At 35.7% G+C, this 19,870-nt stretch overlaps 1 protein-coding gene across 1 annotated transcript in view; it reads left to right on the top strand.

The window, feature by feature from the left end:
- The window catches only part of LOC150098890 (CDK5 regulatory subunit-associated protein 3), a 143,934-nt gene that overhangs the window by 73,455 nt on the left and 50,609 nt on the right, over positions 1–19,870 (top strand). The window contains exons 6-7 of the mRNA XM_090405590.1: positions 4,161–4,250; positions 4,932–5,068. Of these exons, the coding sequence (XP_090261716.1) occupies positions 4,161–4,250; positions 4,932–5,068 (227 nt within the window). The remainder of the gene's footprint in view (positions 1–4,160; positions 4,251–4,931; positions 5,069–19,870) is intronic.

Below are 19,870 nucleotides of genomic sequence, written 5' to 3'. Positions count from 1 at the left end.
AACATACTAATTAAACAGTAGTGGTCATGCATGAGGGGCCCTGTGGCAGACCACTGGTCACCTGCCTTCTCCTAGATTCTGCTCCACTTTATACTACTCTGAGAATGTCTATCAGCCATCCTCTTATTCTTGTTACCAGTTTATATCCATTCCCATTTGCTCCAATTTATATAACAGATTTACATGCAGTATCCTTTTAATTATCTTAACAAAATCTGGCAGTATCATGATGTCACCATTTTTTCTTATCTAATTCTGCTATCACTTTATTATAACTCATTACTAACAAGTTCCATAGTCTGATTAATAATGATCTCCATATAACACTTAATGTGGCACATTGTTACATTATTCATTTGCCAAGTGATGCATCAAGTAAAAGTTAGTTGTTGGTGAGAAAATTTCTTAACCATATCTTTGGGCCAATAGACAAACAATGATGGCAAGTGTATTCTTTAAATTATGTTATAGGATATATATACTGTCCAGTCAAATTATGACTGCCATCATGATAGTTTGTAGGGCTCCCCACCTTTTGTTACCAGGACTGTTGCTATGCAGGGTGATATGTCTTTGTAGGGAATTTTGCAGGAGGTATGCTGTACTATGTCCAATTGCTTATATGTGAGTATTTGGGATTCAGGATTTGAATACTGATTGCTCTATCCATGTAATCACAGAAATATTTTATGGAATTCAAGCCTGGTGAATTTGTCAACTATGGTAACACCTATGGAGGTACAAGTTGAAGAATAATGGGACAGTTCATTGTCCTTGATAATGAGCATCTTACTAGATGGCACATCTGTGTTGTCTGGAAAGACATTCACCATGAATGGGTATATGTACCCATCAGGATGATTTTTCTCTCCTAAGTTTTTACCTAACCCTCCATCTGCTGCCCGTGTAATATAGAGCTGGAAACGAGATTCCTCTGAAAAGGTAACTCTTTTTATCCAGTCTTCAGTGGCCTGGTAATATTTCTCACATGTGAAATATATGTAATCATCAGTTATTAAACATAGGCTTATGTATCTTGGTTGGGAGCTACTTTGCATGTGCAGGAGGGATATGAATTGTGCAGGAAATACTACCACCATTCATCCCTTGGTTAATTTCCATGGTCAGCTATTCCACAGTTTTTTGTCTATGGGGTTCCACAACGTGGGATACTTATGTTCACTACGAGCATCAGTGAAGTGTGTGCACACCATTGGCCCCTGAACTGATAGTATCTTACAGTCAATCATGCCTTTTTTGAAATCCATCAAATTATCCCTTGCCCATGTTAGTTGGTAACTATGAATGAACAGCACATCTCTTGTCTCCAGTGATGTGCTTTCCGTCCTGCCAGGTGGCACTCATATGATGGTGTAAGCCATGATATGATTCCCACCAGGTGGAGGTGGAATTGCTGATAATGAAATAACAGGTGTTATATTTTGTATCCTCTCTCTCTCTCTCTCTCTCTCTATATATATATATATATATATATAAAAGCAAACTTATAAAACAGTATTATATGCTTCAGCATATTATCAGTATACCATTTACAGCTAATATTGATAGTATTGGTTTAATCATATGAAGCTTATGAGTTATTAAAATTAGGCAGTGAATTATTTAAGTGATTTATTGAGCACTTTTTTGATTTAATGTTGTCTCATTAAAGCCATCAAAATCTAATTTCGTCATCCATGCTTCAGACACTGTACAGAAATCACCTCATTGTATTTATTTTCTTCATCTTAATTTTTCATTCATTCTTATCACAGTAATCTGAGAATTATTCTTAATGCCATCTATTGAATTGCTTATTCACACTTCATAAATGATCATTGAATCACAGAGAAGAGAGAAAGAGACTCCTAGGTACCTTTGATCTATCTGGCCTTAGATAGATCAAATTAGATATTTCTGAATTTTGGTGCGGTATCTCTTAACATTTTGATATTTAAGGGATGCTGCATTGGCATTAAACCAACAAGTATTTTAGCTATAAAGTTTTCAAGTTTTAATTTCATTTTGTTGCCTGTGTTGTGAATGAAACATATTCCAAATGAGCCAAGAACATATCTCAAATGAGAAACAGTGCTTTCTTCTTGAAAGCAGTCATGTGTTTTTTATTATTATTATGTGACGCCTCCAGGGAGTCCAAAGACTCACCGAGGGAGAGTACCTGCTCTACAACTCTGTCTCCGCAATTCAGTCCACCAACTGACCACAACTACACCAACACCATCTACCACTGATAACCACCACTGGTATTTTCAAAGACAATCACAAACATCCGTGCCCACGGCGGGATTCGAACTCACAGCCTTTTGGCTGGAGAGTGAATACGTTGACTACTCAGCCATCCAGGCTGGCAAGTATCTTAGCTATAAATTTTTCGAGTTTAAACTTCATTTTGTTGCCTGTGTGTGAATGAAACATATTCCAAGTGAGCAAAGAACATTATGCATCCATTACTTGATGTCATTCTGACTAAACTTGTTTTTAGCATTGCCAGTAAGAAGAAAACTCATGGGGATTTTGTCCATGTTAGCAATTTTTCACAGTTTTCATATTTGTAACATTTATTTGTTATTTAATAATGAAAAGTCCCCCCCCCCTTTGCATTTACGCAGATCATACCATACATTTGCTTTCATACAAATCAAAAATTTTTTTGATTTGTATGAAAGCAAATGTACAGTATTCAGTGAGTATAAAATATTACCACAGTTATTTCCAAGTTTAACGATCTTGGAAATTTGTAATGAATTTAATATTTTAAAGAGAAAGGTAACCATCAGGCACATGAGCAGTACAAAGCCCAGGCCTTAGGGTGACCAGTATGGTAAGGAAGGCAAAATCAAATTTTGAGAGAAAATTATTGGGGAAGACCAAAGATAATCCCAAAGTGTTCTTTTGGTATTGTGGCTGGGAGGTAACTGAAGCAGGTGAAATAGTTGAATTACTAAGTGATCATTTGCAAGGATATATATCATCCAGGTGGAGATATTGCAGTAACAAGAGAGGCAAGTGGCTGATGTGGAAATGAAGATAGATGAACTTGAAGGTACATAGATATGAATACTGAGGGGAGGGGGTTAGATGGTCTACCAGCTTGAGTATCATGAGACATGCCTTTGACCAAATTGTTTAATTTAGGTCGCAGCTCAGGGTTAGTCCAAAGGGAGTGGAAGGAGGGGAAAATAGTTCCATTTTATAAAGGAAGCTCAAAGACTGAGTTAGTAAATTATTGACTGATCAGCATCTCAGGAGTGGCAGTCACAGTATTAAGGGAAAAAATCCAGAAATGAATAGATAGGAATGGGATACCATCTTCACTACAGTGTATAAATCTGTCACCTGGGTTTCTCGGGGATGGGGTGGAGAGGATCCAGGGGCAGGGGACCAAGGTGTGGCAGGTCTATGGAATTTCACCTTATGAGGATAGGTTAAAGATTTGAGAGTTACAGAAATTGATCAATATGCAGAAAAGGAGTCATATGATTGAGACATACAAATTACCAAAAGGTTTTTACAGGAATGATATATAGGGGAAATATTTCAGACCCAGTCTGGTGGTGGTGGTGAGAGAACTACAGTCATCCTTGGAAATTTATCAAGGTTGTGGGGACTAATTTTTTGGCTTGGATAGTAGTGAATGGTTGCCAGAGTCTGTTGTGAGTGCCATGACTGGGAATGAGTTCAAAGCGAAGTATGATACTTATTACACAAATATTAGATGGTACTTGGCATAATGTTAAGGGCCTTCGTCAATGAGTCTAAAGACTCCGTGGAGTTATTCATATAATAAAAATAATTTCTTTTTTAAAAAAACAGACATCTTGCATACATTCCTTAACTGGTGATTTTACAGTGTGCACATGAAATCTAAAGTAAAGAGCTAAAATTAATTCTTCTCCTTTAGCCTCTTTCCATCCACTGCTGGATAGCAATAGGCTTAATTATGTCACTTTAAATTAAATACCTAAGTGAAATAATTCTTATAATTCTTAAAATAAATGGAAAGAAGTTATTCTATAAGTTATATGAAAATTATGAATTGCACATTTTTTTCTGTGAATTCTATCATTTATTGTATAGTAATTGAAGGATGAGTAGGCATTGGTCTCTTATTTTAAGTAATAATATAAATTTATCTTTAGGAAAGCCTGCGAAAGGAGGCAGATTATATAAAGAATGCCAGTGTTCTTAAAGAAAAGTATTATGCTACATGTAAACAGATAGGAATTGAGGTAATTGTGATAATTTAAATTCTTGCCATAATGTACAGTTTTAAAATGATTATTTCCCCCCCCCCTTGAAAACACAATTAGTTAAATGTTAGTGATAAAAATTCAACAGTATATCTTTAAAATGTAAATCTTAATCTGTCCTTCATCTTCTTCACAAAAGTTTCTAAAATATCAGTTTATAATGATTAGCATTTTACAGGTGATTTAAAAACTCCACTATGACAATGTCAAAAGAATATAAATTATTAACTTCTACTAAATTAAAAATTATTAAAAAGGTATTAATTATAAATAAAATATGCTATTGGTAAATAGCATATTTTATTCATATTAAAAAAATACAGTATTATTGCATCATTTATTTTCCTTTTTCCTAAGTTCCTGTAGTGTATATTGTCGAACCCCCTTTAAAATATATTTAGTCTACTGAATAATGCGAACATCTTAAACAAGAAAATCTGAAAATTTTTTGTAATAGATATTATTCTATTTCTTCTATTGTTTTATATTCCTAGCTTGAACAATTTTTCCTGTTTTGAGTTTATAGAAATTGAGTCATTTTTATGCAACATTTAGATTTCATATTGATCTTTATTCTTTTTAAGAATTCAGTAATGCAAAATATTTTGTAATCATTATGATGCATAATGTTGAAACTTAATATATGCTTTCCTGTTTCAGGGAAAGGATGCTAAAAGTGAATTGTTGGGCTTATTAAATGAGTTACCTAAAGTTTTTATGCAAGTGGTAATTGCAGTAAAAGAATTAAAAACATCCAGAGATTACTATGTAGATTTTTTGAAATTCACATTGGAGAAGTAAGTCGACACAAGTATTGTATGTTATAATTAATTCTTGTTATTCAAAACCATCATATTTTAAATTTATATCTCACTGGGTAGTTTTCTTTCAGCCATATCTGTAGTGAATAAACTAAGGATGCTTAGTGAATACTTTTAATTTGCTGATTAAGTAAGTGGATGTTATTAAGCAGTTTGTAACAGTGACGTAAGCTACAACTTATTCTGGAAGTTATAAGAATGTCATCAGAGACACAAAAGATGACAAGAGTTTTCCATCATTCCTTGCTATAGAAGTTACATGTGTCAGTCATTATAAAAATGTGTCTATTACTCATTCTATTTGTGATGACTATACTGAACAAGTATAATCCATAGAGATTACTTTGTCATTTCCAAGAACAACTTCATATGCTCACCATTCTCGTTAGCCAAGAATGGACTATGTCCCTACTTTGAAACTTATAGGCTGTTGGTTCACGTCTTGATATGCATGGTTGCCTGTGAATTTTCTGTAGATGGTAGATGATTTTTGCCCACAAATTCACAGAATTCCTTCAGCTACTTCATTCATACAATATATACTGAAAATGATTATATATTTTCATGATTATTGATTACACATCAAAAAAGTCTCTAATCCTAGTTTTGCAGCATTGCGTATAATATGTACTGGGCAGCCAGTACCAATCAAATTCTTGTGCATCTCAGTTTTTAATAAACTGTATACATTTTCTATACTAGCTCTCCTCACTCCCCCCCCCCCAAAAAATGTTACAATTGTCAGCAGAAAAGCAATGCATTTATCAATTAAGTTAAATTTTTTTTTAAAGTTTTCATTATTAATGTACATATGGTTTGTCCTTTTTCATTTGGTAAAGTTTCCAAATTGATCATTTTTGAGCTGATGCCTTCATTAACACTAAAGTAATTAACACTAATCAAAACTGGAAAAATTTTTTTGAACTACAGTTGCATCATTAAACACTGTTATGAAAGGAATATTAGAATAGGGAGATAACATTTGTCACAATCAGTGTCGTTTTTGTTCTGGCAGATGACAAATGTTTGCGGTCTACGAGTTTTCAAACATATGTTTCAATAAACCTGTTGTGCAGTTTGATTAGATAAAACTCATGTGGTGCTTTAAAATATGAATGCTAAGGTTACTTCAGCTGCTGCCACTTTTTCATCCAATTTTATATTTTATAAATTAGGGAAGTCTAATTTACATGATAGTGAGGCTTCCATTGACCCAATAAATGATTGATGTTTCCTTGATTGGATGTGTTGAATCATATTTTCTTTTGTTTCCAACAGAAACCGTAGTTCTACATACAGTGCAGAAAGCATCATGTCTAGAGTCACCAACACTTTCGAAACATGTATATTTAGCTTTTAAGTCAAAAGAAAATGTGCATGTTCTTTTACCCATCACTATAAAAAAATAAAATATTTTAATAAATAGGATAACATGTATACCATTTTTCACATAAAAATTATGCACTGCTATTATGACTACAGTTATGCTGTTCATCACTTACTCTTATTATTATTACGGGCGACTCCAGGGAGTCCTTAGACTCATCGAGGGAGGCCCTGAATATCATGTCCACACAACTATATGACATTCTCAGAGTATTTATCATACCTTGCCTTGAACTCACTCACTATCATAGCACCCACAACAGACTCTGGCAGCTTATTCCACTCATTTACCACTCTAAAAGTAAAGAACCCAGCTCTAACACCCTTGCTAACCTCACTCTTGCCCAGCTTCCATAGGTGTCCCCTAGTTCTCCCACCACCAGTCCTCATCTCAAAAATATCCTCTGAATTAATCCTATAGAAAATTATTAGCATTTTGAATGTCTCAATCATATCTCCCCTTTTCCGCCTATCAACCAATTTCTGCAACCCACAAATCTTCAACCTGTTCTCATAAGGTTAATTCCATAGACCTGCTATCATCTTGGTCACTCACCTCTGGATCCTCTCCACCTCCTCCCCATCAAGAAGAAACCTAGGTGACCAAATCTGGGCACAGTAGTCGAGATGAGGTCTTATCAAGGCTCGATACAGAGGTACAATCACTTGCTTGTCTCTGCTCGTCAAAGTATTTTTCAACAACCAAGTGAGTTGATGAGCTGATTTAGCCACTTTTGCAGTGTGCCCTCTAAACTTCATCTCCCTATCCACCAACACTCCCAAGTCCCTGGCCTCATCAATCTCCTGGAGTACAGTTCCACCAATGTGGTATACTGTTGCTAATCTTTTCACCCCAAAATGCATAACCTTACATTTTGTCACATTAAATTAACATCCATTCTCCTTAGCCCAGGACTCCAATCTATCCAAATCGTCCTGCAAGATTTTGACACCTTCTGCATTCACTATTGCCCTACTCAACTTTGCATCATCAGCAAACAAATGAACTGTTCCTCTAAGATCCTTCCCTATACTGTTAATGAATAAATTAAACAGCAGTGGTCCAAGAACAGAACCCTGCAGCACACCACTAGTCACAGGCCGTCTTTTGTACTCTACTCCTGAATAAACTACTCTCTGATATCTCTCCATCAACCACCCACCTATCCATCTCACCAGCCCTATATCCATTCCCATATGTTGTAGTTTACGGATTAGAATTTAATGTGGTATCCTTTCAAATGCCTTAGCCAGGTCCAGCATTGTCAGTGTAAACCCCTTATCCAATTCAGCTATGGACATCCGGTAATGGACAAACACAAGAAGAAATTTGAGATTTGTCAGCACAAAGCGGACAGAAATCTTTACAGACTACTCTGTCAGAGACAATAAGAATGAAGAAATAGAAAGAACAGAAGATGTTTGTAAAATATTTTTTTAAGCTCTCCTACTGAAAAAATTTCATACCTTTTGATATCTGATCTGTTGTTTGCAATTGTGTTCAAGCATATGCACTTTTGCCCAATTTCAGTTTAATTTATGCTCAGATATCAACACCGGCCCCGTGAACACACAGGCTACAGTCATAAATACTTACGGCAAGGAAGGCAACGGGAAACCACCTTGCGTCGCTATCCCCCTATTAATCAGATGCAACCCTCTTAAAGAGAGGAAGCCACAGGATTAAGATTAGGATCAACAAAAGCACTATAATCAACATGGTGCCTCAAGCGTGGCATCTGGCTTTTCCCTTGTACTGCGGTGTTGCCATTCCTCGACGTTGTTGCTGGGGTTACCAGCATGTCAGTTTTGCTTGAAAAGCAGTGTGTAAAAGTAGCTAAATAAAACTCATAGGAAGACCTTTGTAAGAAATATAGAAGATAAATACCTGGAAGGAGGCAAAATATTCTGAAAGCCATTGAAAAAGCTTAGAAATGAGGGAAAGAGTTGTAAAAGGAATTCAGAGATGAGAAAGATAATGTGAAAACTGAAGATAAAGATATCTTAGATGTTTATAGTAATTACTTCGAAAGCTTTTTAAATGAAACAAGAAGTGACAGAACAGTAGTAGTAGAAAATATTCAAGAGAAATGCAAATAGAAGTACATATCAAAAGTAGAAATAGCTATCAAAAGCCTGAAATTGGAAAAGTAGCTTGAGTAGATAATATTCAACCAGAAATGCTAAAATATGGAGGTACAGGGTGTTTGGAATAAATTTGACAGTTTCGTAAGGAAAAAGAAAATCTTCTTTGTATCTATTAAATTTAATGAATTGACAAAAAAACATTACAGGCAGAGTTAATTACAATACTATCAACAAGATTTACTCAAAATAACCACCATTAGCATCGATCACAGCTTCAATTCTGCTTCGGAACCTCGAACAAGCTGATGCTACAGTCTCCCTGGGAAGGGCCGCAAAAACTGTTTTAATTTTATCCATTAACTGGGCTTTTGTATTACTGGAAGTGCGATTGGTGTCTTTTTCAACTGCGCCCCATACAAAATAATCCATGGGGTTAAGGTCTGGGGAGTTTGGAGGCCAAACATTTGGACTGGTGAAGTCGTAGAAATTTTCAGACAACCATTTTTGACTTTTCCCAGAGGTGTGGCAAGGGGCCGAATCCTGCTGCCATACATACGGCCTACCATTGGCTACCCTTGTTATCCAGGGCTTGACTACAGTTAGCAACTCCATGAACAAAGCCCGAATTCCAATGCCAGGGTTCTTCAACACCTGTTCCTGCAGATTTGCGAGGAATTCTGCTGTACGAACGCAATCAGATCGTCTGCTAGGGATCTTTCTTCTTGCTACATCCTCGTAGTCACCATTGCAAGTCTCTAGTTCATGCCTGATTGTTTTTACTGTATTCAGGGAGCATTGAGCAGCAGTCGTAATATCCTTATTTTGATGGCGGGCACGAATCATCATGATACAAGTTATTCTCTTCCATGATTCAGGTGGGTTCCAGCTATCCATCCTTTCTGACATCTTGTATATGAATGAAGAAGGGTCCAAACTTTTAAATGAAGAGAAGTGTGTGTTAATACATGTAACTTACGGAAAAATATAATTAATTATAAATATGTCAAATTTATCCCGAACACCCTGTATAAGAATTTTATGGTAGCTGCTGCATAATTCAGAAGGCTCTAAGGGTCAAATTTCAAATAATTGGAGCACAGCTGTCATAATACCCATCTGTAAAAAGGAAAAGCAAATGAATGTGAGAATTACAGAGGAATTGCCATACTTGAGTGTTCCAGAGAAGATTTATGCAAACATATTTCAGAAGAGCATTAGAAAAATTGTGAAATGGAAATTGGAAAAAGAACAAACTGAGCTTCGACCAAGTAGGAGGTTAACAGGATCAGATTTTAACTTTGACAAGTGGTTGTAAAATCATGTTTTGTAGATTTAAAAGGCCTGCAAAAAGGTGCTATGAACAGAGCTGTTCAGAATGCTACAATTGTATGGTGTAAACAGTGCCTAAATAGCTGAAATCTTTTATTCTGTAGGTTTCTTAAGATGCAGCTGAGTGGAGAACCTATAGAATTAAATTACCAGTTTTCAGTGTTCCTGTCTATTTTCATAATCCTTTTATTACTATATTTCAGCAGTAATACAACACTTGGAGTTGGAGATACAAAAAGATGACCTGATGTAAAATCAGGTATAGACAAGGTGCACATTATTATTATTATCTGAGACCTGCAGTGTAGTTAAGGACTCATTTTCAGCAAAATTTGAGGGAAAGAGTTGTAAAAGGAATTCAGAGATGAGAAAGATACATCACCCAAGCCAGCTGTCATACCTTTAACTCAAACCTTGTTTCTTAAACTCATTCACACTAGATACACTCAACACTTCAACAGGCAAACTCTTCCACTCATTCACTGCTCTGTGAAAGAAATAACTAGCTGCGCATATCCCTTTCTTAATTGTGCATAAACAACTTCCATGGATCTCCCCCACCTAACCATGTAACAAAAAATTTCATCAGATGATATTCTATAACACCCATTCAGAAGTTTATATGCCTCTATTATATCACTCCTCCTGTTTATTTACCAGTGTCTGCAGTCCATAATACTGTCGGTCTGTCCTCATAATCTATGTTCCATATTCTCGATATAATTTTTGTAACTCTTCTTTGCACCCTATTCACAGCTTCTTTGAATTTAAAAAATGAGTTTAAAGAAACATTATTGGTAAATGTAATGCTGTGAAATATTGAAAATAAAATTATCTGAAGCACATATAGTGGTAGGTGGAATATAAAAGAAATAATATTATAAAAGTTCAAAGGCTTGAATGAAATAAAAAGCATAAAACAAGATTTTTTAGTTTATATATGTTTAAAGTAAATATATATATAGCTAAACATATAATATATAATAGTTACTGTGTTTAAAATAAACCATAAGAAAAGGCAAAATTCTTTCCTTAGTGATGGTATAGTGTTTGCCCCTTTTTTTTGCTGAAAATTCTTATTGCATACCTTCTCAATGCAAGGTTATAAATGACATATGCAAGCATTCTGTGGGGAAAAAAAATTATGAAGTAGCTACAAGGGTGGTTCCATATGTTTCCAGCCTGACTAACTTTTAGAGGTGATAGAAAGGAAACAACTGTGTCACTTTTCAACATAATCTCCCTTTACTTCAACACACTTTTCACTACTTTGGATTAACATTTCTATGCCCTTGAAAAAATAGTCTGTACATTTGTCTGCAAAATGGCCTCAAACTGCATCTTTCATCTCATTGTCATCTGCAAATTTTCTTCCTCAAAGGTCTTTCTTCAGTTTTAAGAAGTCACTGGCTATTAGATCTGGATGTAGGGTGTGGGTTCAATCTCCTGGAAGCCACAGTCCTTCACTGCAGCCTTCACAATAATAGCCTATGGACTGGAGCATTGTCATGAAGCAGGCAAACGCCATGACTCAACATTCCTTTTCCCTTCTCCTTTATGGCATTGTGCAGTTTGTGCAGGAGTGAAGCACATAATATTCTTCATTCACGGTAGTATTCCTTTCCTTGAAGTTAATCAAGAGAATTCCCCAGCAATCCCAAAATATTGTTGTCATGATCTGCTTAGTTGACTAAGTGACCTTGGCTTTTCTCAGCTGTGTTTCGGCTGGTTTGCACTACTCCATGGATTCCCTTTTGGAAATAAGATCATAATAAAGGACCATGGTTTCATCCCTGGTAACAATGGATTCCAATACTTCTCTCTGATTCCCTTGGCAAATCACTCAAAGCTTGCGGGGCAACAGGTCACATGATGCTCGTTCTGAATTGAAGAGAGAAGTTGGGGCACTCACCTTGCACTGACCTTCATCATGTGAAACTTCTCGTGAATTATGTGAAAGATGGTTGCTATAGAACTTGCTGTGATTTCTTTGAGCTTCAGCCATCTGTCTTTGAGCAGTTCCTCCTCAACAAGAGAGACATTCTCCTCGGTCATCACTTCCACAGGCCAACCATCACGAGGATCATCTTCGATGCTCTCTCTTCCTAGGTGAAACTGTTTAGCTCATTCCTTCACAGTGGAATATAAAAGAGAAGCTTCCCCATTTATACTATCCAATCACTGTTTGATAGCACTTGGAGAAAGCCCTTCTTTGTTGAAAAACTTGATCACAGTGCGGAACACGTTCCAGCTACTTAGCATTCCATGTGTTAGTCAAATGAGTGCCTCCTACTGAGTGACGCAGGTAGAGAGTTGAAACTGGTACACTAAGCTCCCCATAGATGGTACTATCTATCACACATAGCAAATTTTGTATGTCAGGCTGGAAACTTTTGAAACCTACCTCGTAACCCAGTCGGGTATTCATATTTACAGGATCTGTATTTGCAGATTTGTGTTTTCTCATTAGTGGTCACAGAATTGCACATCTTTAGCTTGCAGTGAGCATAATCCAAGTAGAATGGCTTTTGACCTTTTTGTGTGTTCACATGAAGCTAATTGTGCTTAAAACTGTGCTTATGTGAATACCCATGGGTTTTAAATGAAGTACATCTAGTGATAGATAAAAACTAAAAGAGTCAAGAAAGTGATGACTTGGAACAATAAAGTGCAGATTCCAGATACATGGCCATAGGCCACATATTTGGTATCAACAAAAGTACTATACGATACATAAGGAGCCCATTGCCAGTCCTTATTTTTGTTCCCAAAATTTGTCTCGATACATGAAAAATGTATTTTTTATGCAATGTTTATATAGTTCTACGATGTCCAGTGGAAAAAGATCTTCAAGGAGATTCACTGTTTCATTTCTGGGAACATTTGTAAAAAGGCTGACTACATCCAAACTTGCCATGATGTCTGAAGGTTCTATGTACATAGGCTGTTCAATAAGTAATAAGACTATATTTATACAGAAAACAGATTACCTTTAATCGTCATCATTTACATGGTCTTTTTCGAAGTAACTACTGTGAGACGTGATGCATTTGTCCCAATGTTGCGTCCATTTCTTAAACACATGTGAGAGTCCGTTTTTTGAGAGTTCTTTCAAAACCGCCTCTGCAGCTTTTACACATGCTTTGTTGCTTTCGAAATGGCGGCCTCTTAGTGGTTTCTTGAGCTGAGGAAACAGTCAGAAATTGCACGGTGCGAGATGAGGACTGTATGGAGGGTGTGGTAGGATATCTGTGTTGTTCTTCTGCAAAACGTCCACTACACAACCAGCAATATGTGGCCCTGCATTATCGCGGTGCAATAAAAAGCCATTCTTCAGCAATGGACGCTTCCTTTTGACATGCTTGATGATAATCGCTGCTGTGTTGATCATTGTCTCTGTGATGGATGTTGAAGGTCTTCCCTCACGTTCAAGATCTTCCACATTTTGCCTTCCTTTCTTAAAAGTTTTATGCCAGCGAAAAACACTTGCCCTCGACATTGCTTCATCGTGGCGTGTATCATGTTAAAAGTGTCCGATGCCGATTTTTGCAAACGCACACAAAATCTAATTGCATAATGCTGTTCCAAGGATGCTTCCATTTCGAAGACTGGTTGCACCTCGTAGGTGCGCCAATAAGCACTTGCGTTTAGTCACGTGACACTCTGGCACATCACCCCATATACACCATCTATCAACCTCTTTTGTTAATATATACATACATACATTTCTTTATTCCACAGAAATTAATATTGTGATGAGTGGTTTCGCCACAGTAAAATTAGTCTTATTACTTATTGAACAGCCCACGTATATATCCTTTACCTTCTCAATGAAATGTACACTGTTCTTAATGAATGATGTTGTTTTTCCTATGTGTGGTAAAATCATGTTGGTAAGGTGTTTTGCCTGATTTGAGGTCGGAGAATCTCTTTCATCTACTATTGGTCTTAAAGGAGTATCTTTCTTATGTATTTTTGGTACTCCATATATTCTAGGAACTAATGGGTGTTTTGATTGTAGTTCTTTTTAGTTCTTCAGTCCAATTGGGTATATTTTTAATTAGATCATTGGTTTTATTTTGAGCTTGCCAAGTGGGATCTCTGTCTAAGGGTGTATAGATATTGGAATCTTCAAGAAGAATTTTCATTTTTTTTGTTATAGTCCTCTGAGTTCATGACTACCATCACATTCCCTTTATTCATCTTAATTATAACGATGTTTTGGTCTGATTTTAGTTCTTTGAGGGCTGTGGATACCATGTATGGTAAGTTCCTGGGTGGTAATTTGCTTTGTAATAGTAATGCTGTACTTTGTATGCGGATGAGATCCGAGGCATCTCCAGGTAGATTTTGTATTCCTTTCTCGATTTGAGCTATGATATCAATTTTCAGGATGTGGTGTGGCATTAAAGCAAAGAGGAAAGAAAAAAAAAAACTACCTTTCCTTGATATCCTAATAGAAATCAACGAAAAAGAAAACAGGTTATCTTTCTCCATTTATAGAAAACCCACCAACACAGGAAGAGTTCTTAATGCTGCCTCACACCACCACCCCATGCAAAAAATAGATTTAATAAAAACCTTGAAGATAGAGCTTACAATATTTCCAGCACAGAAGAAAAGCGGAATGAAGAATTACATTATTTAACACAGATCCTTAAAAAAAAATGTTTTTGAACCTAAGATAATCAAGAAAATCCTCAACACACCTCCTACAAACATCTCACAAAAGCAAGATTTCAAGGACGCAATTACACTACCATACATCAAGAATGTTACAGACAAATTGGCCAAATTACTATACAAGCATAACATTAAAGTAGCTTTTCTGTTGCTAGAAACCTCCACATCAAAAATTTATTGTTCCTGTGGCATCTGTTATGTAGGCCAGATGGGAAGATCAGGGGAAATTCGTATGAACGAACATCAAAAAGATGTAGAAAAAAGGAGTGAACACAAATCAGGCTAGCATCCCACACAACTTCCACTGGCCATAATGTACTTTGGCATAAAACAAATATGCCTTATATTGAAAAAAAACTGTTTCACAAGAAAATTCAAGGAAGCTGCAAACATGCTTAGAATCCCAACGCAATGCAACAAAAAACCAGGGCCTAATTCTACACCAAGTTTGATCAGCATTCATAAAAAATATACCTAAGTCAGACCTCAGACAGAGTGAACTTGAACAACAGAACGTGACAACATCCAGCATTGTTCAAATATAACATGCATTAACGTATGTATAGATATACCGCCTTCGGATTTTTTAATCAATGAACAGTTAGACTGCCATAACAACATCTAATGGACTATTTTGAGTAATTTCTCATTTCTTGTGTTTAAACTTTTAGTTACCTGTAACCCCTGAAGATATAAGTCAAACAACATACAAAACTTGTTGGGTTTGTTTATCTTTATTTATTTATCTTAATAAACATGTGGTCACAAACCGAAATCTTTCTTTTGAACTGCTAAACCGCAGAAACCTACACTTATAATTACAAACCATTCCAGAACAGCGCCCAAAAAAAAACATTGCAGAAATAAAGGAGTTGGCCGGGAGAATAGGAGTTTTGGTTTTGAGGACTTGGAGAAAGACAGCAATACTAATGGATGATGCACAGCATGATTCTTGTTTTTTTTTCCAGCTCTGATTATAAGGTCAAGGAAGAGTCATGCCAAGAGAAGGTTGATTTGAAAAACCTGGTATAGACTGTGTGTGTGTGTGTGTGTGTGTGTGTTGCCTTGCTGACTTCTTCAAATACAATGACAGCATGATTCTTACCATGAAGTTCAAGAAAAGCCTTGATGATATTTTAACACCATATATAACCACGTTCAGAGTTCAAACAAAAGAAGAAACACCTTCCTGTTGCAATGTTTCTGAAAAGGACAACTTCTATATCAATACCTAAAACTCCTCATAATGCTGAACTAGAAGTCTCGACTTCAGCTAACCCTGCTTCTTCTCATTCTTAGCATGTAATAAAATTTTGATATAGTATTTTCAAAACATGGGTCTAAAATGTACACATTATTATAAAATTATAAGTGCTACAATTAATACTTATGAAACCATTTCAACATTTTTCTGTTAATTGTAAATGGTTGCATTGTAAGTATTTAGGCATACATAGAAACATCAGGTACTATTTGGGAGAGAGTACAGATTTTTGAATTTCACATTTTTGTGGGATATGTTGACAAGTAACCCCCACAAATATGGAGACCAGAGTGTATATTAAACTTGACAAATTACATTCTTGTTTTATCCTTGTTTTATTGGAGCATAAGCAAATGACAAATGATAGAACTAAGTATCTGAAATCATGTTTTTGTATGCCATGGTCATCTGACAACTTGAAACTTTTCCTTGACTATCACAGATTGATTAAAGAAAAAAAAAAACGGATAGTGAAAATATGGTAATGCTGTAGGAAGTTTTAGGTATTGAGACAACATTATAATATAAATAAGGAGTTTATTAAAAATAAGTAATAAAAAACCTTACAAGTTTCGTGGGACATAAGACTTAATCATTAGGTGTAGTGGTACATAAGTTTTACACAACAAAAGCCTATTAACAATTGATTACACATATTAAATGTTTTTGATAACTTCACAAATGTTAAATATAATTGATAAACCAAAATACAAATGGTAAATTCGTTACTGTATGTGTGTTGGAACATTGCTAGTTGTTGCTATCATGTTCTGTGGTATATATGCTATATCCTAGTTGTGTGGCAGCTAAATTTTTGATGAAAGCAGATCATACTTGATGTAAAATTAAGTCTTGATTTTTATTGCATTGTGTAGGGATCCTAAGCATTTTCGAGGAGACTTCTTTAAATTTTCTTGTAAAACAGTTATGATCGATATGACATTTTTGTTTGTTGCCAGAGTACCTCATGGCCAGTAGTGGTGGTGTGGAATGCCAGGCCTGATTTATCTCTTCTTTTTTCGATGTCTTTTACATGTTCATATGCAGATCTCCCAACCTTCCTGTTTGGCCTACATAACAAATGCCACAAGAGCAAAGAATCTCATGGAAACCTGTTTTTTTTCATGGGGTGATGTGGAGGTTTTGGTGAACGTAGGAATCTTGATGTTTTTTGTAAAGGTAAAAAAAGCCTTTTATGTTGTACTCGCAGAGCAATGCAGTCACTTTGTCTCTGACATTCTTGATGTAAGATAGCATGATTGCATTCTTGAAATCTTGTTTAAGTAAGGGAGTTGTATGAGATGTATTGAGAATTTTTTGATCGTCTTGGGTTCAAAACAATTAAGTGCGAGGTTTTGTTTCAGGTAGTGCAGTTCTTCATTTCTTTTAATTGACATGCTTAGATATATTATATCCCCTGTCTTGTAAAGTTTTAATTATGCCTATCTTTTACAATGGATGGTGGTGGTGTGAAGTGGCATTTAAAAATCTTCCCGTTGTGTTAGGTTTTCTGAATAAGGAAAATTATAACCTTTTTTCCTCTTCATTTACTTCAACAAGGATATCAAGGAACAGTAATTTTTTGTGCTGTTCTAGTTCAAGAGTGAATTTTATATTGGGATGCAAATTGTTCAGATAATCTTTGAAAGCAATCAGCTCATCCACCATTCCCTACCAAATGACAAAAATATCATCGATGTAACATAACCAAATTTTTGGTTTCTTCTGATAGTGTATTAATGCATTAGTTTTGAAATTTTCCATAAACAGGTTGTCTACGGCTGGAGAAAGAGGGGAACCCATAGCAAGCCCTTCATTTTGTTCCCAATATTTGTCTTGAAATATGAAAAAAATGTTTTCCATGCAGTGTTTGAATAGTCCTACAGTGTCTGGTGGGAAAAGATTTAAATACATCCACTGTGTCATTTCTGGGTACATTGGTACAAGGTAGATATAAAAAAAAAGATATATTTATATCTTTTACCTTTTCAATAAAATGTAAATTATTTTTTACAAATGATTCTGTTTTTCCTGTGTGTGATGATATTAGGTTTAATTATAATGTGATCTCAATACTAAAAACTTCCCACAGAACTACTAAACTACAGAAACTTACAGTACATATGTGATGCTGTTTTAGTACATAGAAAAATAACTCATCATCATCATCAAATTCCTGCCATGTACCCTCAAGGGGTGTACAGGATATGACAGTACTACATGAAAAAATTACATCATTACTAACTTCCTATCTACAATTTTCCTCCAAATCAGTCTGTTACTTGTCAAGACTCCAACATTATCAGATCTTATATTTCTATCGTCTAAGGCACTTTGTACAGTTTCAATCCACTATATCTTGGTCTTCCCCTGGGTCGTTTTCCTGCCAACCTGGCAGAGAACACTTGTTTTGCTAATCTTTCCTCTCCCATTCTATTTAAGTGACCATACCACTTGAGATTAGCTCTGCTAACGCATTCCTGGATGCTGACAATGTCAAATTCTTTCCTAATGTCCTTATTTTTAATATGATATTGCCATTGATGCCATCTGTTCACACCTCTAATCTTTCTCAGGACTCTCATATCTGCGATCTCTAGTCTTTGGTCAAGTGTTTTACTTCTGACACAGCTCTCAGATCCATAAGTTAAAACTGGTTTGAACACTGTCTTGTATACAGCTAATTTAGTGTTCCGACTAATTTCTCTCTTATTCCATATGAATTTATTCAATTGACTTCCTACCATACCAGCTTTGCTGATTCTGTTGTCTATTTCTATATTTAATTTACCATCTTCAGTAAAAATCATGCCTAAGTAGCTGAAATGTTTTACTTGTTCCACAGGTTCTCCATTCACAACACAATTGATATTTTCAATGATTCTGCTATTTTCATTGTCTTTGTCTTTTTAATGCTGACCTTCATACCATATCTATTACAACAGCTATTCAATTTAGTCAGAGAATCTTGCAGACTTGTAGCGGATTTATTTAGAAGTATAACATCATCCGCATCAAGCAAAGAGCTGACATTAACATCTCCAATTTTTATATCATGTTTAATACCACTTTAGTTCATAATGTGATCCATATAGATAATGAACAACAGAGGGGATAATGTACATCCTTGTCTCACACCAGATTTAACATTAAACCATCTTCCTGTGCTTCCTTCAATTCTAACTGCTGACTTACAACTCAGATAAAGACTAAGTATTGCTTGACATAATGCCCCATTGACACCATATAACTGCAGTGTATTGAATAGCTTCTCTCTTGGCACCTTGTCATATGCCTCTTCCAAATCAGCAAAACTTAAATACAGATCTTTGTTATATTCCCATGCTTTCTCGACTATTTGTCGTAAAGTGAAGATCTGATCCTGACAGCCTCTATTTGGACTGAATCCAGCTTGTTCTTCACCAAGCTTTTCTTCCACAATTCTTTTCAACCGTTTCTCAAGTATACTTGCATAGATCTTGCCAGGAACACTCAGTAGGGAAATACCTCTGTAATTCTCACATTCAGTTTTATTTCCCTTTTTATATATGGGTACTATGAGAGCTCTACTCCAATCATCGGGAATTCGTCCCTCTGTCCAGGCTTTCTGAACTATGCAGTGCAGCCACTGTAAGACTTTTATACCACCATACTTCAGCATTTCTGGTCGAATATCATCTACTCCTGCTGCCTTTCCACTTTTTCTACTTCAAGTATGGATATGTGTTCCTGACTGCATGCTTGGTCAGTGTTTTTTATCACTGTGCTGTCATCACTACTTGTTTCATTTAGCAGTTTTTCAAAGTAATTACTCCATACTTCAAGGATATCTTTTTCTCCTGTTTTCATGTCACCTTTACCATCTCTAACTCCTTTTACAGCACTCTTTCCTCCATTCCTAAGCTTCTTCAACAACCTCCAGAATATTTTGCCACCTTCTTGATATTTATTTTCTATATTCTTGCCAAAGTCCTCCTATGACTTTTGTTTAGCTAGTTTTACACAGTGTTTAGCTTTCTTACATTTGT

The sequence above is a fragment of the Typopeltis vanoorti genome, chromosome 15 (assembly GCF_054136105.1).
Source record: "Typopeltis vanoorti isolate ZY-2024b chromosome 15, IOZ_Tvanoo_1.0, whole genome shotgun sequence".
NCBI classification, from domain to species: domain Eukaryota; kingdom Metazoa; phylum Arthropoda; class Arachnida; order Uropygi; family Thelyphonidae; genus Typopeltis; species Typopeltis vanoorti.
Note: the sequence above shows the minus strand (reverse complement) of the source record. Positions and strands in the feature narration are given on the sequence as shown.